Here is a 24,150-nt window from a genome sequence, read left to right as displayed (position 1 = left end):
GGTCTCCATGCAAACAGGCCTCAGAAACACTCTTTGACATATGGCACACCATGACACTCGGTCTCAAACATAGCAGAATTAAGAATACAGTTCTTAAAGGAGTAGACCTACATCATTTTTATAATCGATTGAAAGCCATTAATTTCAACCTAAAAAGACACATGCAAACAATATTACATATAATTTCCGTAGGTTCATTGATCCAGTGTGGCCCTGGGAGCTCCAGAGACTTCAGGTTAAGGGTCTCTGCCTTGAAGGGAGGAAGGAACAGCATAAACAAATGTTACCTCATTGAACTCAGTGAGCCTTTTTCTCCTGCTGCGAAGCAGTCTCCCCTGTCATGAGCATGACAAGAACTTTACAGGAAGAACAAAAAAGTTCTGTCCCCATTCGGAGAAATGCCAGTGCCGCCTGACGAGATTCTTGGCTCTTCTGCTTTCTCACTGCTGGCTCTTTTGTCTGCAGCCTTTTCACAGTTTCCACTCGGAATTCTCAAATACACAGTTGTGTGCGTTTAGAGAAAGATGAATTTGAGCAAGAGAATGAGGTGGTTAGTCTATGGGATTAACTTTTAATATGTAAAGAGAAAAGGCTCGAACAGCGCCGAGCAGCTGTGGGCCCATTCCCACTGGAGCCTGCTGTACCCTTTCATGATGAAAGGTCAGAAAGCTCCCTCCCCATTATTCTTTCTTAAATATGTCTCGTACTTAACATTTTAGTGGCTGAAGCTCAGTAACAGTTTCCTCATTGATATTCTCGGATTCAGTCACCTATGGTTTCTAGGTGGTAAGTATATACTTTCCCCCCATGGGATTCAGTAAACTTTTAATTTTTTTTTTTTTAGATATGTCTTTATTGATTTCAGAGAGAGGAAGGGGGAGAGAGAGAGAGAGAGAGAGAAAGAGAAACATCAGTGATGAGAGTCATTGATCGGCTGCCTCCTGCACGCCCCCTGCTGGGGATCAAGCCCACATCCTGAGCCTGTGCCCTGACCTGGAATCGAACCACGATCTCCTGGATCCTAGGTCGATGCTCAACCACTGAGCCATGCCTGGCTGGGCTAAACTTTTAATTTTTAATAAGAAAAACTATGTAGCCCATAAATGTTTTTACTTTTTCAAAGTTGGACTCTAATACCAAAAAGGTTCCTCATCTTAAATTACTAGATTTGAAGGGAAAAAGCAAGTTGAGTCATGAAAAGTGTGTTTCCTAAAAGTCTTCCACTCCTCTGCCATACAAAAGGGAAGCCTCAAGTACAAGTAATTACCTTGCAATGAACAGTGAGTTTATTACGTAAAGTGTTGGTATGGATGAAAAGTAGAGATACATTTAAAAAGAGGACAGGAAAATGAATGACAGATTCATATTATCATTAGGGGAAGTAAAGTTGTTTTGGAGTTTATCCTAAAATCGGAAGCTCAGATTAGGACAATCAGCCATGCCATTCTACCAAATGACAAATTGGTGACCCTATCACTGGGTTTACCAGTCTGGGTAGGTTACAAAATCTGAGCTGGTGAAAAGATGGAAAATTTTACTTTGTTATGAGTTGGAAAGTGTCTACAAAGGGAAAATAAGTTTCTACCAACTCACATTATTTTTTTGGTAGTAGTAGCATATTACCTCTTAGGAAAATACTGAAATTAGTTCTTTAGAAACTTGTTGGGAAACAATTGTTTCTTGTCATCATGTGCTTTTTACTCTCTTTTATAACTGTTTTTGATATTTATAGATTGCATAGGAGTAGAAGGTAGATAGTTAAGACTATCATTAGGTTCATTATAATAATACTGACAATTCAATAATATTAATAGTTATATATGTGTATTGCTTTATTACCAAAAATATTTTCAAATATATCTTTTTGCTTGAAGCTACTTTGTTTGATAAGCAGGGCAAGTATTGTTACCTCCCCTTCCCTCCCCTCCCCTCATTTTGTAAGTTAGAGAACTGAAGCCCTAGGAGCTTAAACATTGCAACAAGGTTCCATAGGTACCAGGAGGCAGGATTTGAACACAGATCTGTTTGGTCCCAGTATGATGTGCTTTCAGTAACACTGTGCATGCTACCTCCTGAAACAGCTTTAATGTGTGCTTGCCCATAAATAAGACAGTCTGATGGGCTGTTTATTTCTAAAGCACACATTACTATGGTAACAAAATCCTCCATAGCAATAAGATCGTAAGCACATTTTCCCCCTGAAGTTTAGATTTGATTATGTAATCTCCACCGAGAGGAGAATCATTATTATCAAAATCTGCAAGCCTGGTCTTTAAAGTGGCTATGCAGCTCCACGAAGCTAATGGGTATTTTTAAAAACAAAGGAGAAAGTAGATGGTTTGGGTGTTCTGTTTATCTCTCTGTTTCCTTGTGCTGTCTCAAACTTACTGGAAAAAGAAAAAGACAAGCATGTTAACAAACGACATACACTGTGTTTTTAGTGATATTTTGCCGTTAAGTGTTTGAGAGGGTGCAATGACAGCGTCTGTCTGTTTTGAGTAGAGGACAGGGAGCCTCGCCCGTGGCCATGCAGAAAGCCCAGCAGGTGTCTCAGGGTCTGGATGTGCTCACAGCCAAAGTGGAGAATGCAGCCCGCAAGCTGGAAGCCATGACAAACTCAAAGCAGAGCATTGCCAAGAAGATCGATGCTGCGCAGGTAGTAGCGATGATTTTTAGAAGGGGTGGGAAATAAGGGAGAAAGAAATGTCCCATAAATATCCTCTGTCTGCCCCTTCCTCCTTCCCCCCCTCCTTCCCTCTCTCTCTCTCTCTCACTTACTGTGGGTGGATAATGGATGTTTGTAAGTGACGATTAATTTCGAGCAGTTACCAGTGTTAGCACCTCTCCTGCTAACACAGGTTTAGACTAATATTTATCTATAGTTGGAAATAAACATCTTAATTTTAAATACTTCGATTAGTTAAAAGTAAGCAGTCGGAATACCAAGAGAATCCTGGTCCCTGGCATAGATTACAGCATATTAAAACTGTTCGTCTCAATTCACAGCTGCATTTGGTCATAGCAATGTTAAAGGGTTCGAGGTTTCTGATGCCACTGTACTGTAAAATGATTGCATATCACAAAGAAACACAATGTTTGAGAAACTGAAGAATTAATAAGGTGTGACTAATTCAAAGAAGAGATAAAGCTTGTGAAGATATTTTATTCTAATGGGAAAGAAAAAATGTTTTTTAAAAGATGAGGGATTGATTTGATTTTACCTGAGCTAACAACGTATGCAAAGCCATGAGGACCAGCGTCAGCAGACCAATTACTGGTGGTGCCTTGTGATTGCTTTTGAAATATTTCTGATGGCCTTGTTAAGTGTACTATCATGTGGTTCATGAGTCGATCCCAGTGAGCGTCTTTCCCATTTCTGTGTGTGTAGAATTGGCTGGCAGATCCACATGGTGGGCCAGAAGGAGAAGAGCAGATTCGAGGGGCTTTGGCTGAAGCTCGAAAAATAGCGGAGTTATGTGATGATCCTAAAGAGAGAGATGACATTCAACGTTCTCTTGGAGAAATAGCTGCTCTGACTTCTAAATTAGCAGACTTACGGAGACAGTATGTATTTATTTAATCACTTAAATTGCCCTTTAATCTCTTTCTCTTCCCCCCAAGCATATACTTAAATGCTACAGGTTAAATGCATGTGCGATGCTCACTGATTCTGTGTTACGTGGCTAAGTCAGATATTTACTCTATTTTATCATTGACACAATTGAAGTTTAATGATTTATTGCTGATCACATGATTTTAAGTTAACTCAGGATGGTAAGAACTCCTTTTTTGAGATCTATATTTTTCATTTCTAAGCTAGGACTTTTTCTGCTATATTGTGTCTGTAACATGTCTGTTTCCCAGGTATATGAGGAAATTAATTAGTGTGTATAGTTATGAAAAGCTTCCTGGGGTGAAAGGAGAATGGGGGAGGCATATGAAGATACTTTCTTCCTCCTGGAGAAATGTTATTTCTTAAGTAGCAATGAAAAGAGATCCTTAAATACAGTGTCCTCAACACAGTATCTCTTAAAGCTTTCATGGCACCCCCTTTTTTTTTTAAAAGTTATTTTTTTAAAAAGAAAATACTTTTTTATTGATTTTAGAGAGAGAGAAAGGGAGAGAGAAACATTGATGTGAGATTGAAACATCGACCCGCTGCCCAGGCATGTGCCCTGACCAGGAATTGAACTGGCAACTTTTCGGTTCATGGGACGTCGCTCAACCAACTGAGCCACACCGGGCCAGGGCAATGGCACCTACTTTGATTATATAAGAAGAAGTATTGCTTTTTTCCTAAAGAAAAAAAAAAATAGGTATTTTTCTCTCTTAAAAAAACCTGCAGCACATGCTGGAAGAATGGGCTCAGCATCAAAAGTAAAAGTTGCTTCTTTCCTACGTCAGTCCTCCAGCCACTTCCCCAGGGATAACCATAGTCAAGGATCTTGGGAGATTCTGCTTTTCATTTAACTTGCGTGTTGCATTTCCTGCTCGTCCGTGGGAGAGTGCCGAGCCCTTTTCCAGTGAGGGGTGCTTTAGAGTTCCCTCAGGCCTCACACTAAGGGGCATGTTGGCTAAGAAAGCAAACTGTTGCCTAGGATCACGAAATAGGACGTGAGTGGGAGCAGGGCAGACATACTTTAGGCAGGAGGTTGTGGAGATAGAAATCAACAGCTGAAATTTGATTGTATATCAAGCTCAGTCATTTGGGGACCTCTGCTCTAGGCCCAAATTTTGAATTATTTAGGTTAGGAAAATGAATCATTTGACATTTGTAAAATATAATGTCTATATAGTTTGGTCTATGCTCATTAATAATGGCCTGTTATTATAGTCTGTTTACATTCATTAGATTTTAAAATACTCAAACTTTAGACTCTATATTCTTATCACCCTAATACAAGTCCATATACATACATAGCTGGCACTCATTAGTGTTTCTTAAAGATAAGGAGAGAATTAATGCTAAACGTGATAGAGTAGATCTATTACTATACACACACACACATATACACGTATATAGTCATGCCTTGCTTAATGATGGGTATGTGTTTTTGAGAAATGCATCATCAGGCAGTTTGGTACAGCCTATTGCTCTAGGCTACAGGCCTGTATAGCAAGTTACTGTAGAAAGCAACATGAGATTAAATTAAGCACAAGAGGAAATGATACACTCAAGAGATGCAGTAAGTTCGAGATGTATGAGGCTGCTGCCAGAGTAATAAGGCTTGATGTTTTGCAGCAAACATTTTTTATAAGTTTTTTTTATAACTACTACTAGTTTCACTATAACTATTTCAATACTACTACACAATAAATAAGGCTACTTGGGCCCACCTAGTACCTCAGGGAACTAGTGTTTTCAGAGGTGGCAGGCTGAGGAGTCAGCTAAACCGTTGATGACTGATTGAGCTCAGCTTGCCAAATGGTACTTCTTGATTGAGCTAGACTGATCCAAACTTATATTTAATGTCTTAACTGGGACAAAACTATCTGAATTTAGATTATTAATTTCTGATTTAAGGGCCAAGTAGATAAACTACTCTTCTTTCAAACCAAGTTTATAATCATTAGCAATTTGACATCTCATTAGCATTTATATCAGCAATGAAGTCATCTCAGTGTAAATAGTGTCTGTATGGGACAAAAAGGCTGTTTTTTTCTCTGCAGGGGAAAAGGAGATTCCCCAGAGGCCCGAGCATTGGCCAAACAGGTGGCTACTGCCCTGCAGAACTTGCAGTCCAAAACCAATAGGACCGTGGCCAATAGCAGACCTGCCAAAGCAGCGGTCCACCTGGAGGGCAAGATTGAACAAGCACAGCGGTGGATTGATAATCCCACAGTGGATGACCGGGGAGTCGGTAAGGCCAGCAGTGCCCTTAACCACCATTAGGCTGGGCTCAGCGAAAGTAAGCAAGTTGTTGGTAGAGATCCTGTATCATCTGTAGTTAAGGGCGGAAGGGATTCTTTAGCCACTGGGAGAGAGCCATTCATTCTACTGTGTGACTCCATTTCCAAATGTAGCTGATGAGATTTCTGTGATTTAATCAAGAAGCATTAATGAATAAGTGATTTTGCTGTGGGCAAATAGGTCCTCAGGCTGGAATTGCAACTTTGAACTAATTATTTTCAGTCTATGTACACTGCGATTTTGTCGTATTTCTGTTAAGAGAGTCCTTAGAAAGTACCCAGTTAAATATAATTTTTGAAAATAGTAGAAGACACTTAACTACCAAGGTTATTTTCTGCTGGGAGGGCTCCTGTACATGCAGTCACTAGCAGAATGAATAACTTAAAATTTTCACTTCTGGGAGATTTTAGGAACAGACCTATAAGAATTTAGGTCATGTTGTGACAGCAAGCCCGCTGAAGCTGAAAGAGCTCTTTACTTCATTTGCCGTATGCATTGGATACAAAGATACAGTTTTTAATTGGTGAATCCCAGTGTTGGGGAATCAGGCAGACATATAATTAACTGGTGGTGGAATAAATGGGTGATAACAAACTTTCTGAATGACAGTTTGGTATTATGTGTCAAGAGCTTTTAAAAAGTTTATACCCATTGACTCAGCAATCTGACTTCTAGGAATTTATCCCAATTAGAGATGTTTCTAAGGAGTTACATAAAAGAATGTATATAAACGGAGTAAAAGGTAAGTAAACGGCCAACTAATTATGACCAGTATAATCTAGTAGGTTGATTTTATTTTAGATTGCGATTTTTTAAGAATATTTAATGATGTGGAAAATGCTCCTGTTAAATAAAAAGAAGCAGGGAATAAAGGTTAGCGTATAGCATGCCTCCAGTTTCGTAGAGGGGAAATGTATAGGAAATGTGCACGTGCATAGGAACGTGCTGTGCATTAAAAGACTGGAAGAAAAGTTCAAATATCTCAATCTGCAAGCGGCGGAATTATGGCTGCTTTATCTGTTATTTATACTTTTCTGTATTTCCTCAATTTTTTTCTATTTTTAGGGGGAAAAACTCACTAGATATTATTTAAAAAATGAAAACTGACCAGATGGCACCGCAGTTGCCTTCTCTATGTCTTTATGAGTTTCCGTGTTCTCTTTGGTCTAGGTCAGGCTGCCATCCGAGGGCTCGTGGCCGAAGGGCATCGTCTGGCGAATGTCATGATGGGGCCGTATCGCCAAGACCTTCTCGCGAAGTGTGACAGGGTGGACCAGCTGACGGCCCAGCTGGCTGACCTGGCTGCCAGAGGGGAAGGGGAAAGTCCTCAGGCGAGAGCACTGGCGTCTCAGCTCCAAGACTCCTTAAAGGTAGAACTCAGGAACACATAGCGTTATATTTCTTATGCTTATTTATTGAAAAACTAGGGAGGGAGAGTGTTGTTGTTCTTTATAAATATTTATTGTTGAGAGTATTATAGATGTCCCCCCGGGAGAGCGTTTTTAAATATATAATTTTTTAGTCTAGGGAAAGTGAAAAGAGTGTCACCAAGGATGTAAGGAAATTCAGAGCTTATTAGGAAAAAGCTCACCAGTAGCTTTGTGCAGTGGCAGTATTGTAGCCAATGAGGTTTATCCAAGGCGTGATTATTGCTAATTGAAAATGAAAAGCTCGCCAGTGTGTGACAGCAACTAAAGTTGTGTTTCCTGTTTTACTCAGTAGAGAGCTATTTTGTGATATTTGCTTTATCCATGCATCGCCTGTACTTATCAATCAATATTTATCTTCGAATGGACTTCTTTTTTAAACAAGTAAATTTATTTAAAAGAAAACTCTGATAATTCTGAAATCAAAGCTTGATGAGCTACTTATATTTCCTCTAATATTCATTAAAAGAAACACTTAATTATTAAAATAAAAACATTTTTCTACATCACACCAAAAATCGTCTCAGTATCACCAGCCAGTACATGCCACCCACCTTGAGAATGGGGGGTGATTGAGACTTCTTTGAGTAAATATGGAAAACTTAGATTAGACTGAGTGTGATGACTGTGGAAAAGAGCTTTTGATGACTTCTAAGAATTCTATTCTTTAGACCCAGGTTAATAAATTGATACATATATTGGTTATCAGGTTTTTCTAGAAACTCAATAGAAAAAAAACGTATAAAAAATTCTCATTCTTGATTTCTTTCCTCTTAATATATGAAAAATGCTTAGAAACTTGGCCCTGCCTCTGCCAAACAATCTTTAATAGGCCCCTGCAACACTGGGAATGGTGAGGAATTCTGTCTCCCCCAGGGCCTTCTTTGGTTTCAACCTCATGATTCTCAATATCGTTGCTTAGAGGTCACCAAGAAAGGAAGTTACATTTCTTGATTGGGTAGAACAGTTTCTAGGGAACTGTGGGTCAAGTTTTAACTCTTCTACTGGACACTAATCGCTTAGAGGGCAGGATTCATATTTTACACCTGTTCCATGCTAGCTCAGTATAGTTGATACCCAGCAGATGTTTATTGAATAAAAGACTGACTGACTGACTGACTGACTGACTGACTGACTGACTGAATGAATGAATGAATGAATGAATGAATGAATGTGTCAGTGAAGTGAGGCAGATGTGCTTTTTAGATATTTTTGGAAATTTTCATTTGTAAACAATGTTTTTAAGGACCTGAAAGCCCAGATGCAGGAGGCCATGACTCAGGAGGTGTCAGATGTTTTCAGTGATACCACAACTCCCATCAAGCTGTTGGCAGTGGCGGCCACTGCACCTCCTGATGCACCCAATAGGGAAGAGGTGGGTATCTGGTCTTCCATTTCTTCTGTTGGTCTACCACACACACACACGTATTTATTGATTATTTATTTGTTTGTAAAGGTAAAATGTGATTACAGTGTACATCAGGTTGGGATACTGTGAATGAAGGGTGGAAGGGTAGAAGAGGGAAGGCCTTGCCACTTCTTCTTTTAGTCACCAAGTGTATCAGTTAGGAATATCTTTAGGACATGTCTTTAGTTGTAAGCAGTAGAAAACTTAACAATCAGAGGTGAAAACAAATGGGTTTTTATTTTCATCACATAAAAAGAAACATGGAGGTAGATAGCGTTGGCATTGATTCAGCAGCTTGACACCGTGAAAGCTGGCACCTCTTTGATTTTCTTGGTCCTTTCTCCATGCTGTGAGATTGCTGTTGCCGCTCTAGGCATCATGTTCAAGGCAGTAAGAAATGAGGGATGGGGCACTCCCGTGATCACTACTCCTTTCTTTTCTTTTTAAAAATATATCTTTTTTTATTTCAGAGAGAGGAAGGGAGAGGGAGAGGGAGAGATAGAAATATCAATGATGAGAGAGTCATTGATCAGCTGCCTCCTACATGCCCCACACTGGGGATCGATCTTGCAACCTGGGTATGTGCCCTGATCGGGAATTGAACCTCGATCTCCTGGATCCTAGGTTGATGCTCAACCGCTGAGCCACCCAGCCGGGCACAACTACTCTTTTCTTTCTTTTTTTTTTTTTAAATATATCTTTATTGATTTCAGAGAGAGGAAAGGCGAGGAAGAGAGAGAGGTAGAAACATCAATGATGAGAGAGTCATTGATCGAGCCCACAACCTGGGCATGTGCCCTGACCAGGAATCGAACCCTGATCACCTGGATCCTAGGTCGACGCTCAACCGCTGAGCCACACCTGGCGAGGCACAACTACTCCTTTCTTAAGGCACTCTGTTCTCAACACAGAAGTCAGGGTGACCTTTTAAATCATTGGATGTCATTTTTCTGCTCAAACCCTTCTGATGACTCCTCCCTACCTCAGAGTGAGGCCAAAGTCCTTAGAACAGTAAGGTCAGCGATGTGCTGATAGACTAGTTCTCAGGAAAAATCCCCCCAAAACAACAAGCCCTGATTTGTAATGTTTGTCCTCTCCATGCTATAAACACTCCCATCGTGCCTGTGGCAATGTGAATCACTGAAGGCAGAATTGGGAATTGATGGGCACGCTGGTTTTGGGGAGCTGGTGTGAATCGGTACAAGCAGCTTCAGCAACCACTGCACTGGTCCCCCCGTGTGCTCTGACCTCTTGTGGTCCCACTCTCCTCCCTCATGCTCTTCGTCGACATTGACCTTCTGGCACTGAATTCCCAGCGTTCCTTGTTTATGTTCACATGTTCTAGCTTTGAGGCCTTTGTATTTGTTCTCTCTGGTCTTCCTACATAGAGAACTATATGTAATATTCACTCACTATTTTCAGCTTTCTACTGAAATGTTACTTTGGGGTCATCACCTACGATAGTAACCGCACTTTTCCCTGGGACTTCCTAATCTTCTTGTCCTACTTTTCTCCTTTGTGTTTACCAACATTTGACATATTTCCCTCATTTTCTGTTTGTCTGTCTCCCTCACATTAGCATGAAATTCCATGTGGGCAGGGACTTTTTCCTTTTGCTCCCATTACTTTATTTCCAGTTCTTAGAACAATGCCTGGCACAAAGTTGGGAATGAATGAATGAAAGTAAAGGCTTTCCCAGAACTCCTCCAGGAGACTTTTGCTTATGTCCCATTGGCTAGAACTCTGTCACATGGCTACCCTAGATGCAAAGGGATCTAGGAAAGCATGTATTTGGTTCCAGCCTCTCTAGTATTGGCAGCAAAGTCAGGCACCCAAGACAGTGCAGAGCTGGTGGGTAAAGGCTTGTGTTTTTATTTGTTAATGACCCCCATTTTTTCCTCTAGCCTAGGTTACTGGGCAGCTCCGCTCATGGTCCCATTAGGCTGGGATGATGTATTATTTTTTATTCCAGACATCTCTGAGTTTCATGCTAGTAGCCTCAGCACATGCTATCCTACTGTTCTCTCCTGGAAATTTGTGAGTCACCGCTGACTGTTTCCTTCCCTTCATCTTCCCACACCAATCAATTAAGACAAGCTATTTTGATTTCACAAATATTTCTTGAATCCTTTCCATTTTCGTTGCTACAGCTCTAGTTCCGAACCTGGTCCCCTGCTGCCTGTGTGACTGACAGCTCAGCTCTGGTTGGTCTTCTTTGAATCTGTCACTAGGCCACCAATAAAATAAAAATACAGACCTGACCCTGATATTTTCCTGTTTAAACCCTTCAGTGGGCCTTCGCGTCCCATAGGAAAAGCTGGAGCTCCGTGATCTGGCGTCTAATACTCTCTCCATACACCTGTTTCCTGCAAACTCCGCCTCTCAGACCATGCCCCAGCAGTGCCTAATGGCTTATAGTTTCCCACATACTCTGTCTTCCTTCCCTTCCATGTCTTTGTTCCTTCTGTCTCTCTGCCTAATTATCTTCTTTCTTACTTTTCAGCTAATTCCTTACTTCAGGTTAAATGCCTTTCCTTTTGCTCCCGTGATGTCAGCTCTTAGCTTTATTATTGCACATAGCACACTCTACTATGAATATCTGTTTATGGGCCTCTTTACCCCACTAAGATGTGAGCTCCTCGAGATGCAGAAATTTTGTCTGACTCATCTTTATATCTTCAGCATCTCCAGTGTCTGGCACATAATAGGTGCTGGGTAAATTTTGATTGAGTGACAAGAACAGCAAGTGAAGCAGTCAGTTTAATCAGAGGGGGCAGCAGACATGGGCTGGAGTCGAGATGATCAACCAAGTTTGGCAAAATCCTTATAGATCCAGAGTGTGGGAGGCCAGCCAAGGAAAGAAACAAGGGCTGAGGCCAGGTGAAGGAGACTAGGACATCAGAGGTCAGAGGTTTAGGTAGAGATTCTGAGCATTAAATGGCAAGAACCCAGGTAGCTGAGTGCAAACAAAAGGCCAGAATAGGGAAGGACTCGAATGGGTAAACCCAGAACCTTAGCAATAAGATTGGAGCCTGCTGTTGAACCAAGAGACTTTCAGAGATGGTCTACCAGAACCAGAACTGCTCTCCAAGCGTGGGCAGGTCGACCCTCGGGAAGGCAAAGAAGAGGGTGGGTTCCGCTAGGCAGTTTCTGACCTGCTTTGCATACAGTATAAACCTGACTCAGTGCTGTTTGGAACACCTTGCTTTTTCAAGCACTAGTTCCATTAATGTTATCCAAACCAATGACAAGATCTTTTGTCATTTTACCTAAGTTAAATAATCCCCTTCATGGTATGCAACCTTGCATAACATCCATGTCAAGAGAAACTTTTGTAAAATGTGAGAGCTGAACAATAGTAGATGGTTTTGCATTTGGGGTAATAAAAGTCAGCCATCCTTACCCCTGGGTCAGGCCTGGTTGTGAGCACCAACCATAGTTTTCCCTGTGGAGGTCAGGGGCAGAGTTTTCGCATTAATGGTAATTGGATCTATGAGGGATGCTGTCCTGAGGAGGCTGCGGCTCTGTTTGGGACTCTGGGTATTCTTGGCTTGTGATATGCCCAGCAACCTGCACTGGAGCCTGGAGTGGGTTTGTCTGTTTTCGTCAAACTAAGATAAGCCTTTTGGGAACAGGGATTATTTAAGTCTTTATGTTCTGCGGACTCCTTATTACAGACGACACAGAGCCAAATGCCCTGTTTGCCCTTGGTAAGCGCTGGTTGAACTGAACTTCAGCGTGTGTGATACAGCAAAGCCAGGACTGGGCTTTGACTATTGTCTTATTAACCAGTGTTTGATATCATCTCTAAAGTCTTTGCTTGAGTAGTGGGTGCCTCTGCTTAAAGAGAAACTTTTTCTTCGGCTGCCAGACCCATTTTATTTAAATAAATTTTCTTAATGTCTTTGTTTTTTCCTCAAGGTATTTGACGAGCGGGCAGCTAACTTTGAGAACCATTCAGGAAGGCTCGGTGCCACAGCAGAGAAGGCGGCTGCTGTTGGAACTGCCAACAAATCAACCGTGGAAGGCATTCAGGCATCGGTGAAGACGGCCCGAGAGCTCACGCCCCAGGTTGAGTCTTGCTCATGTCTTATCATTTCAATGCTCCCCTTACAGTATTCAGCAAAGAAGGTTAATTACAGGACAGTTTCCATATATTTTTAACACTTACTGTAAAATATCATGAAAAACACACACATACCCATAGTGTTAAAATCACTTTTGTATTGTTTGAATTTTTTTACTGTGATAATAGATAAGTTTTGAAAGTAGAAAAAAAAACGAATAAAGCCCTCCCTGCCCCCCAACACACACACACTCACTCACACTTAGGGAAATATTCGGATAATCTTGAGCGTTTTAGTTTGTTTTGATTTTAGAGTTTATGCCTTTTCCCACATCCCTTTGAGGGTTTTTTTAAAAAAAAGTGATTTGTGTTCATAACTTCTTTTTTCCTCCCCACTTAATTATATAACCAAGATATAGGTAGTATGCTGTAAATAGTATACTGGAAGAGTAGGCACAAAAGAAAACAAATTGGACAGGAATTAAAGTTCTAATAGCTGAAAGGTATTCTTAAAAATATTAATTCAGCATCATTTAGTGTGATGTTTGTGTGTTTTTCCTTCTAATAAAATTATAGAAATTCACTATTTTTTCATTCATTTACTCAGCAGATATTTGCTGAGTGCCACTGACATAGTAGGAACTGGGCTGGGCTTTTACAACCTGTGATGTGGCTTTGGTGGGAACTTGTAGGGAGAGAAGGGAAATGAGCATGTTTCTTCATTGTTAACTTTTGCCCAAATGGCATGTGAACAAGTTTGATTCTCTTGAAAATTCACACTTCTCCAACTTTTTAAAACACCTTCCATAAAACATGAATGTCTAACTTTCTTTAAAAACTTCCATGAAACGTGGAATATAAAGTATAGGTTTTCTGTATAAAAATAAGATTTCTAAAAAAGAGAAACAGAAAACTAGACTTAAGACACTAACTACAGACTTTGGAGCGAGGACTTTGGAGACAGATCTAGATGTGGAATCTTCTGTGACTTTTAGTTTCCTCATCTGTAAAATGGGATAATTCCTTCCTAATACATTGTTTTAAGGATTAAGAGGATGAGTGTATAGCCTGTAACTTACCACATACTCAATAAATGTTAGTCCCTTCCCCAAGTGCTGTCAGTAACTGAGTGGGAGCTCTTTGAGCCAGTCGCTTACATTTTCTGAGTTCTGGTTTTTGCAATTGGTGATGGAGATGTTGCCTGTCCTGTCTCTATCACAAGGTTGTGAGGATTCAGGAAGATAACAGTTATGAAAGCATTTTGTTAACTGTAGACAGGTTTTGTAAATGTTCATAAATGAGTTTTGAGTAGTTTTTAGTGTCTTTTTCAGTGGTGCTTTTTAAGATGGAAGACTGAACACCAAGGGCTCAATAGGCCGTGTGTCTGTGTATATTCTGAAATATCAAGTGAACAAACACCCATTCGCTTTGTCACTCTTACTTTTTTAAAATCAGGCTGTGCCCTGGCCGGTGTGGCTCGGTTGGTTGGGCGGCGTCCTGTGCACCGAAAGGCTGCCCGTTTGATTTCCCATCAGGGCATGTGCCCGGGTTGTGGGCTCGATCCCTGGTAGGGGGCGTGCTGGAGGCAGCCAATCGATGTCTCGCTCTCTTTCTCTCCCTTCTTCTCTCTCTAAAAATCAATTTTAAAAGATCTTAGAAATAAAAATCAGGCTGTGAACGGAAAACCTTTGCCAGAGTCCATTCTGGGGAGCTGTTTCTGAGACTGAACCTGATGTGTTCAGTCTGAAGAGACTTGCGCATCTTTGGCCTTATATCGCCATCTGTAGGTGGAGAGGAGAACGCCTCCCTGAGGGTTTGTACTGTGCTGGAGTGGAAGGGCGCTCTGGTGTTTAAAGGTGATTTTGTCATTGCCAGGTCGTCTCAGCTGCTCGCATCCTACTCAGGAATCCCGGAAACCAAGCCGCTTATGAACATTTTGAGACCATGAAGAACCAGTGGATTGATAATGTTGAAAAAATGACAGGTAGAGTTGTGTGCAAAGCCCTCGTCTAATCCGCCGAGTGAGTCCTAGGAACCCGAGCAGGACCGGTTATGTTACTCAGCTGTAACTGGATAAAGGGCCGGTCATGTGCTCGACAGTGTACTTGGCCCTGATTAAGGCTGCTGAGCAGCGGCGGCTTCTCATTCAAGCCCAGCAACTTTGTCCGGAGAGAGACTCTTTGAGTCTCTTTTATTTTAATGCCGCCCTCCCGGTGTGATGTTTATTGTTACAGCTCCTATCTTCCCTTTGAATAGTGTCTTTGCTCGCTCTGAGCCAGAGTTCGGTTTCAGAGGCCGGGAGGCGGTGTTTGTGGACACAGTAAGTGTCCCTGTCATTTTCAGTGGGTTCACATTTCAAGGAACCACAATAGCTACCATTTAATACAACTTGTCTCAGAGTTTCCTCCAACTTATCAACTACGTAGTTTTAAAAAAAGGAGAAAGCAACCACCTACAGACCGGTGTCTGTGCGGTTGAAGTGGCAGCTCCGAGTCCCCTTCACTCCCCGTGGAGGGCGGGACAGGAGAGGAGGGAAGAGACAGGAATGTAGGCTCTCGGCCGCCCTGCAGAGCCTGCTGTGACAGGGTCCTTAGCAGCCAGAGATGAAAGTGGAGCTGCTGAGGAGCCTGAAGAGAGGTAACAGAAACAAGAGGCAGGCTGTGAGGGTTATTGGAATCCTCCGCGTGGCTCACCTTGGCCACTGCAAGCTGCCAACAAGCAACAGATGGCTGGGGAGTGAGATGGGAAGGGAGGAAATGCTATTAACAGATAATGCGGTGAAGGTTTCCGACGCAGTCCTTGCTTCCTCCCGATGTCGTCGCATTTCTGGTTGTCTGTGGTGGACAGAAGGTGGCCAGCGACCACTGTTGGTGTAAACGCTGTGAGGCAGGGTGGCCTCCTGGGCCACCTCTTCATGTTATTTTACTATGCTACTCACCTGGAAGCTTTGGATTGTGTAAGGAGCACTTTGAGCTGAAGAAGAGAATTCTGGGTATTGTACTTTCACATAAGAAACTTGGACAACAGGGTTTTTCGGAGCCTCTGGTCTTCAATATAGAAAGTAAATTCCATTTCTGTTCTCCTGACAGGGCTGGTGGACGAAGCCATTGACACCAAATCTCTGTTGGATGCTTCCGAAGAAGCCATTAAAAAAGACCTGGACAAGTGCAAAGTAGCCATGGCCAACATTCAGCCTCAGATGCTGGTCGCTGGGGCAACCAGCATCGCTCGCCGGGCCAACCGCATCCTGCTGGTGGCTAAGAGGGAGGTGGAGAACTCTGAGGACCCCAAGTTCCGTGAGGCCGTGAAGGCCGCCTCTGATGAGCTGAGCAAAACCATCTCCCCAATGGTGATGGACGCAAAGGCCGTGGCTGGAAACATTTCCGATCCTGGTAAGCGGTACACGGTGGCTCCCCTCGGCTGAGAGGTTAGTCGGGAAGCTGACAGGGTGGGGAGAGGATAGGAACCCCACTACCACCACATACAAAGCCCGGGAGCGGAACCTACAGACTTAGTTTGAGAATGCTGGGTTCATCTTTTTCTGTCTGAAATAATATTGGACAGAACATTTTCTGCAGTATTGGAGGGTTAATTTCGCTGTACTTTCTATGTTGCCTGACGAACACAGCTCCTGGCCCTGTTCAGTCATTATTTTGGAAATTTCTCAAAAGAGGCATGATAACCAGTCTACCAACTGTTTAGCTTATGTAACTGGCATAATGTCTCTTCTGCTTTTCTCAAAATGCTTTTTCTCTGCAAAACGTTCTCTATTTCTGCCAAATCTGGAGGGCTTAAATTGACCTTCAGTTCTCCTGGTTCTACACCAAAAAATCTGGGTTTTTTTCAGGTGAATTTTATCTTATTTTCAGCACTACTAAAGATGCTACCACTCCTTTGGTTGGAAACATTTGAATTTCCTTTTCTTCTGAGCATCCAATGTTTCTAGCCCCGTCCGAGTAGAATCTAGTCAGCGTGAGAGAGTGGGAAGGAGGGGCCCCCTAGTCTTCCCTGGCCCAGGCAGAATCTTGCTATATTCTCAACCCATCACTACGGACATGCTCAGTTTCCTAATGGAGTCTCTAATAGTTTGTGTAGCCTCCTGAATTCCAGGTAACCGGACAGTTAGCAGTAGCAACTCAACATAGGGGTTAATAGGCTGAGTGCCAAGTGCAGCAAAGGAGCAGGGAGAAAGGCGAGAAGTACTCCAGGGAACGTCCACTCAATCCGACACTGACACCTCCCCTCTTCTCGGTCGGGCAGACTTATCTCCTGAGAGAAGTGATGAGCACCAGCTGAGCCCCGCAATGTCCTGAGTGCTTGTTAGTTGTAGAGGCAAGAGGGCATCCTGAGCACTACAGCACACAGCTGTTGGTGACACTTATGACTGGGAGGCCCAGGGCGCCTGCCTTACCTCCCTTCCCCTCAGTCGCTGCCTGCCGTGCTCACTGGCAGCTTGACATCCAGCTTTTGTTAGTGGAAACCAGTTCTGCTGCTGGACAGGCAGTGCTCCCGGGCGCTGACCTGCCCAGCTGAGAGTGAGGGCGTCTTGTGTTTAGGACTGCAAAAGAGCTTCCTGGACTCGGGATATCGGATCCTGGGAGCTGTGGCCAAGGTCAGAGAAGCCTTCCAACCTCAGGAGCCTGACTTCCCACCTCCTCCGCCAGACCTTGAACAGCTTCGCGTAAGTAAACTCCGAGAGATGGGAGAGTTGAGCAGCAGGGTGTGGGCTGCAGCGAGAGAAAGGTAGATTGTGTTCTGGAGCCTCAGTCACCAGGGGCCTTTGTTTAGCCTTTACTTGAACCTTAGAGGTGCAGCTTGATTCTGGTTGCTAAGACCAGCGCAGCCCTGACCCAGCGCTTCTGCATGGCGTGTGCGGGCTGGGTGGGGCCCTGGGAGTTGGCCTGCTGTGACAGGAGTGACGGGAGCCCAGGAGCTGGCTTTGGTAAGTGTGGATGTGATGACTGAGGAGTCAGTGGGGCAAGTTAGTGGAGCGGGAAGATAATCTGCGCCGCTTGTGGTGAGATTTTACGTGCTCCCAGTTGATAATGGCAGAACTGAGGTGGTTAGAATCTTATGTAGGTTCTTCTTTCCTTTCCTTGACTTTTTTTTTTTTTAGTAACAAAAGCAATACAATCTTTTTATTTTTAAGAGCCCCTCCAACTTTAATTTAAAATATTTTGATGTCCCCCCCAAAGTACAATGAATTGATTTTTCTCTAGGTAAATGGTTTAGGAGGGGGCTAGCTGGGCTGTATCTTGCAGCTACAAATCCTAGAATCAGAAATAGTGATTACTTTTAGACATTTACTCTAACAGTATTGAAAATAGCTTATCAAGGCAATAATTTCATTTACTCTCCTTGATTTACTTTCCCATCTTTAATGTCAGTAAAAGATGTAAGTTTCTAAGTTGGTTAAGGACACAATTGGGTCACGGTGCCTACAGCTAAGGAGCAGCGTCCCCGGCCGCCGCTTCATTAGAGTCTTTCCAGCTGGGCTGTTGGTGGGTGGCCAGGGCCAGGGAGACGGCTGTTCTGCGATGGCTTCTTACGCCGTCAGGAGAGCCGTGACACTCAGAAATCAAGACGCCGTTAGGCTCGCCGCCCCTCACTGTCCGAGGAGGCGTTACTTGCCTCTGCAGCTCCCCCTCAGCAGAGTCAGGGCCAGAAGTCAGATCTTTGAGAATCCTCGGTCTGGTGGTGCTGGGCATGCCTCCCGGGGATGTGTCCAAAACAGTAGCTGCTGGCTTTTTGTGGAGAAAGAGAGAAAGAAAATATGCCTGCGTTTAGGTTGAAGCAGGTGGTCGGCGTGCTCAATGTGGGTGGTCTTCTGTGGGGTGAATGTGGGTGGCTTTTCTGGGGATGCTTTGTGGAGGAAAGAGTTTTAGCGGGGAGTCGTTCCGAGGGCCTTACCTACAACCTGGCGGTTCTTTCTCAGCTGGCAGATGAGCTTGCTCCTCCCAAACCACCCCTGCCTGAGGGTGAGGTCCCCCCGCCCAGGCCCCCGCCGCCAGAGGAGAAGGATGAAGAGTTCCCTGAACAGAAAGCCGGGGAGGTGATTAACCAGCCAATGATGATGGCCGCCAGGCAGCTGCACGATGAAGCTCGCAAGTGGTCCAGCAAGGTGAGCCCCCAGCGCTCCTGCTGAGCAGGGGGGGAGCCGCGCAAGCCCAGGAACAAGCGTCTGTTTGGGACGTCACCCCCTCTCTCCGTGCTGGTTCCTGTCGTTGCCAAGACTATGATTCTCTCCTTCCTCATGGTTTAGCAAGATGTTCCTGGTGCTTGGACGGCTTCTCTTTCCAGCAGCAAAAGTGAGAGCGAGGATGCCTGTGGTTTGAGGAGAGGGTGCTGTCCGTTAGAGCGTTAGGTGCCTCACCCTGGATACTTGGGGTCTGTTTACAAATTGCTTCTCTTTCCCGGGAGAGCTGAATGTTTTCAGGTGCTCGCTTGCTAATTGTCAGCTCTCCAAACAGGAAACTGTCTTCCGCGGGCCCTGCTCCAGCTAGATGCAACGTTGACATTTCCCCTCTGTGTTTTCACAGAAGCAAGTAGATTGTGTCTTAGAAGCCATGTGTTTTTCTCAGAGTCACCTAACCCCTCAACTCAAGACAGCTCCAGGCTAATACCAGCTCAAAAAAGCTGAAAGTATCAATATTAACGTGGTTGGTGAACATTTGGATGCTGCGGCAGTCATGCCCCGTGAATAGCTCTTGCCTCTTCCCCCCCTAAATGATGAAAAGTGAGTGGCAGCTTTTCGGGATGAGAGCTAAATGCTGTTGCTAACCCTGCGGTGAAATGTCATTCTAACGCTTCCTAATATGACCCCAGGTCTTTATTCCACCATCTGTTTGCCTTTGTTCTTTCACACCCTCAGCTGGCTCAAGTTCTTGTACTGATTTAGTTCCCCAGAGTCCTCCTGCACATACAGCTGCTCTTGTTTTTTTTTTTTTTTTTTTTTCAGGCTGTTTTTTTAACTCTATTTTTCTGAACTGTTAGCTCTGAGCCCAGGTTCTGAGGAGGAATGATGACCTTGCTGGTGTTGGACCTGACCTGTGGCATTATTTACAATTGTGTCTTTGCAACTGGGGCATGCACACCCTGGGGCCATTTGCAGGGTGTCAGTGCACGTGGGGAGTGGGGTGGGGGTGACAATGAAGGTTGGTTTGACTCAAAGATTTTAAATCACATTACATTAAGCCCAGATACATATGCAACAGAAAACAAAATATACATGAATTGTAAAGATGAAGATAAAACTTGGGGGCAGACAGCATTGGCCCTCATACGCACTGCACTTCCCTATTTGTGGCCAGAGTCCTTAGGTTGCACTGTCTCCGGAGGTTCACATCATCAGGAGACTGCTGACTTTGAGCTATGTGAAGCCAGGAGCTACCTGAACCATGTGTGTTTGGGGTGGTGGGGTATGCGTTTGTGTGTCTGTCTTTGTACACTTTAGGACTCTGAACCCCAGCAGCAGTGAGCTGGCCTGTCCTCTAAGGCATGGGGATAAAACCTGGTTGAGGCAGAGTTTAGGTGACAGGATTTAAATGGTGCCCGAACCCCTGTTTGCCCTGAATCCTCCAACTTTCTCATCACCTATTAGAGACAGATTTCCTGAGCAGGATAAGACTCTTAGGAGTGACAGTAACCCTCAAATAAAACCACACAAACTCCTTCTTCCTCTTGGTGAGAGATGTTTGATACAGGGAATGGTGCTCACTGTTTTTCATATAAGTGGTTCTGCTCGGTTGAGGAAATTTCCTTTCTTTCCCCCCAGCCTACGGTCAGCGTCAGATCTTCCTGACTCCCCCCCTGGCCTTTCAGAATCCCTGTCCCTGGTGGTAAATTCCCTCTCCCGCTCATGGGTTCTGTTCTCTCATGGGTACCATTGTTGGGCTCCTCTGAGCTCAGCCTGGGTCGGTTGCCACATCCACGTATCATCTTATCTATGAAATACATAAATTGAGTGCGGGGGAGTGAGCAGCCTGTTTTGCAGGAGGAGAGATTTAGGCTGCACCCTAAGAGCAGCTCTGAGCCAGTGCCCACAGTGGGTGCAGCGTGAGATCGGGGACATGCTGTCGCTGAAGACCCCGAGGGAGGCCGAGAGAGCTGGCCTGGAGGGCGGCTTTTCCCTGAGGTGGAAGGCCCGGCGAGGTGTCCCTGGAGGGTCCTTGATGAGTCCCCCTCACTGACCGCTGTGTTTCCTCGCCTCTTTCCTGGTTTGTATCCATCGCCTCCGATGTACCATTTTAAATTCTGGGGCTTGTACCTTCTGAAGGAAATTGTGCCCCGTGTCTGGCAGCTACAGAGCCGGCCCAGCCACTTTCTGTGTCCAGGAAGGTGTGGAACAGCATCCGCACGAGCCCGCAGGGTGTGCGCCTCATTCCGCCCACTCCCAGCCGTGGGGCCGCATTGTTTTTTCTCTCTGGATTCCTTTTCAAAGCAACGAGCTCCTATTGTTTGGTTGTTTGGTGCCTGAAAAATATTCTGACTTGAGAATTACTCTTGGCAAGTTTAATTTTGGTAGTAAGTGTAGAAAAAAGGAATGCCACTTGCTTTCTTAGTATAAGTATTTCTCTGGAAACCCTTTGCCACTGGTGTGAGTCTCTTTCCTTCACTCATGTGAACAGGGTGGCTTGGCTGGTGCTAGAGGCTGGGAATCCCCCGCCCGTGGATCTTGGTTCTTCTGGCTCCTGAAGAACGTGCCATTTCCTTCCCCATCCTAGGCAAGCTTTGGTTACTAAACCAGCTGCAGCTCGGTTCCCCAAGTCCTACTGCTCTTACTAACACTGTCCCTGTTTCTCACCCTTCCTGCCATCGACAAAGCCGGGTACCCCAGCCGCTGAGGTGGGTATAGGTGTGGTAGCTGAGGCAGATGCGGCCGATGCTGTTGGGTTCCCTGTCCCCCTGGACATGGAAGACGATTACGAACCTGAGCTGCTGTTAATGCCATCCAATCAGCCGGTCAACCAGCCCATTCTGGCCGCGGCTCAGTCATTGCATCGGGAAGCTACCAAGTGGTCTAGTAAGGTACTGCTTAGCACCCCCAGTTGGGGCGGCTCCATATGCATCCGGCCATGTGCAGCCTTGACACATTGCATCACTCGTGGTCTGTGCGGGTCCTGGGAGTCTGGGCAGGGTGGGCATCTGCCTGTCTGCACCTTGTTGTTAGGGCTGGCTTCACAAGTTCGATAGGTCTGCTAATGCCCGATTAATGGGGTTGCATTTATGTTTGGGGGCTACAGAGAAATGGGGTCACTTTTTGAAAGGATTCCTTTTCTTACCAACCTTGTGGCCACTATTGGAACCTTATATACTCCTTGGGCAGCCATGGATGCGCCTCTCAATGATTGCGGATCAGGAATCACTGTAGACCATTAAGAGGTCCCCTGGCCTGGCCATTGAGCTTTGCGTCTCTCCCCTGTCCTCCTGCTGACCTCTCGCTGATGCACCAGCAGAGTTGGCCACGGTGAGAAGTGGCTTCATATGGAAGGCTCTCTGGGGAGGGCTGCTTGCTGCCCCACATTTGGCCAAGTGGCAGATTCTGGCCTTAATGGGAACCCACGGGGAAAGGGGCTTCACTGGTTGCCCATCCAGGTTTCGGGGGAGGGGTGGGGCAGGACAGGCAGCAATAGAGCCTTGGAGACTGAGCCAACGCTAGTTGGGGGTGGGGGTGATCACTTTTTTCCCTTTGAGGGTGGCATGTTGCAAGAAGAAAGGGTTTGCAGAATAATGGGTGATAACTAACCCTGGCACTACACTGTCTTCTAACCAAGGTCGTGAAGTCTTAGAATGGTGGCGGTCTGCACTGGAAGAGGTGGCCCAGGTGGCCTTGTCTAACATACCTGTTCTCATGACTTCTCCACACACCCCTGTTCTCTCTGGCCTCAGATACCGCCTGAGATGTTCCACGCCTCCCAGCACAAGTGCCCGGCCACGCGGTGGTGCCCGTGTGGGCCTCGTGCAGCGCCCTGCAGCGGCCCGGCTTGTGCGTGCCTCACCGCATCGTGGGCAGTGACAGCATGAAGGGAGGAAAGAGCACGGCCTGGCCTTCTGGGGAGTTTGAACAACGTAGCTGTTATTTTTGGTTGTTATCAGCCAAAAGAGAGCCTTTTGAGCGCAGAAAGTAAATTACTTATACATTTCTTTATTTACCCATAAGGGTTTTAATGCACCAAAATGCCAAATCTAAGACAGTTGGGGGGGGGGGTTCATTTACAGCTTGACATGATTTTTATTTTCCTGATGCCTCTCGTGGCATCCTCTTGGCTGAAGGTTTCTTTAATTGAAGCCACTTGTCTGAGGGGATGGAAGAACTAATTCTTGGCCTTTTTAAATGTGAAAAATTAAAATAATATGTCCCCTTAGGCTGATGGGACAAACAAGAGGCAGTAGAAGGGGTGGTGGTGTCACAAAACACATCTTTTCTCATCGTGGCCCGTGATGGTGACTTGGGCTTTAAATTCTGGTTCAGCGGAGACAGCCCCTGGCTGCTGTTTGTAACAAGGGCGAGGATGGGAAGGGGGTGAGCTCTGCATCTGGAAGGCTCCTCTGTATTTTCCCCCAGGCCGGCTCTGCTGCTTTCCCTCCATGGAAAGGAAAATGCCTGTTTAACCAGCCTCTTGGCCCGTCCCCATTTTATTGACATGATTAACCTGGAGATGCTGAGGTGCTTGTTTAGTGCTATGCCTGGGGCGCACACGTGGCCCTTTTGGACTAATACCCAGTTTTCCCTTTTCCAGCCAGGTGATATCTCTCTCTCTCTCTCTCTCTCTCTCTCTCTCTCTCTCTCTCTCTCTCAGGAGTGCTGGGGTGAGTGCCCTGGCTCTCTCTTCTCTTTTTTCTCCTGTGCTCTCCATGTCACTCAAGAACAGTCTCTTTATCAACTTCTCACCCTTGCAGAGGACTGCTGGAGCAGCAGGCTCCCTTCTCTTCTCTGTGCTTCCCCTTCCTTCCCTCACTTGGCCCGAGTGTGGGCTGAGCTCACGCTGTGTTTGCCTCTCTCTAGGGCAATGACATCATCGCAGCAGCCAAGCGCATGGCTCTGCTGATGGCTGAGATGTCTCGGCTGGTGAGAGGGGGCAGCGGTACCAAGCGGGCATTGATCCAGTGTGCCAAGGACATCGCCAAGGCCTCAGATGAGGTGACTCGGTTGGCCAAGGAGGTTGCCAAGCAGTGCACAGATAAGCGGATTAGAACCAACCTCTTACAGGTACTCGGGAGTGTGTGTGTCGGGGGTGAGGGACGTGGGAGGGAGAAAAGCAGCACAGAGAAAAGTGAGTGAGCAGGGAGGAGGCACCCGCGAGTGGAAAGAAACGACAGAAAGAGGAAATACATGTGT

General features: G+C 45.0%; 1 protein-coding gene and 1 pseudogene across 2 annotated transcripts in view; both read left to right on the top strand.

Annotated features, from left to right (window-relative positions):
• The window catches only part of VCL (vinculin), a 94,666-nt gene that overhangs the window by 65,713 nt on the left and 4,803 nt on the right, over positions 1–24,150 (top strand). Inside the window, exons 9-20 of one of the 2 annotated variants that reach the window (XM_016224055.2) lie at positions 2,503–2,656; positions 3,389–3,564; positions 5,671–5,861; positions 7,082–7,281; positions 8,585–8,713; positions 12,668–12,817; positions 14,688–14,796; positions 15,902–16,204; positions 17,369–17,493; positions 18,748–18,933; positions 21,636–21,839; positions 23,818–24,021. In XM_016224055.2, coding sequence (XP_016079541.1) covers positions 2,503–2,656; positions 3,389–3,564; positions 5,671–5,861; positions 7,082–7,281; positions 8,585–8,713; positions 12,668–12,817; positions 14,688–14,796; positions 15,902–16,204; positions 17,369–17,493; positions 18,748–18,933; positions 21,636–21,839; positions 23,818–24,021 — 2,131 coding nt within the window. The remainder of the gene's footprint in view (positions 1–2,502; positions 2,657–3,388; positions 3,565–5,670; positions 5,862–7,081; positions 7,282–8,584; positions 8,714–12,667; positions 12,818–14,687; positions 14,797–15,901; positions 16,205–17,368; positions 17,494–18,747; positions 18,934–21,635; positions 21,840–23,817; positions 24,022–24,150) is intronic. The other variant, XM_016224054.2, reaches the window with a different exon arrangement.
• LOC148091506 (U4 spliceosomal RNA) lies at positions 7,507–7,611 on the top strand (annotated as a pseudogene).

Source organism: Miniopterus natalensis, chromosome 14 (assembly GCF_054644295.1).
Source record: "Miniopterus natalensis isolate mMinNat1 chromosome 14, mMinNat1.hap1, whole genome shotgun sequence".
NCBI lineage: Eukaryota > Metazoa > Chordata > Mammalia > Chiroptera > Miniopteridae > Miniopterus > Miniopterus natalensis.
This window is presented reverse-complemented; position numbering and strand designations above follow the sequence as displayed.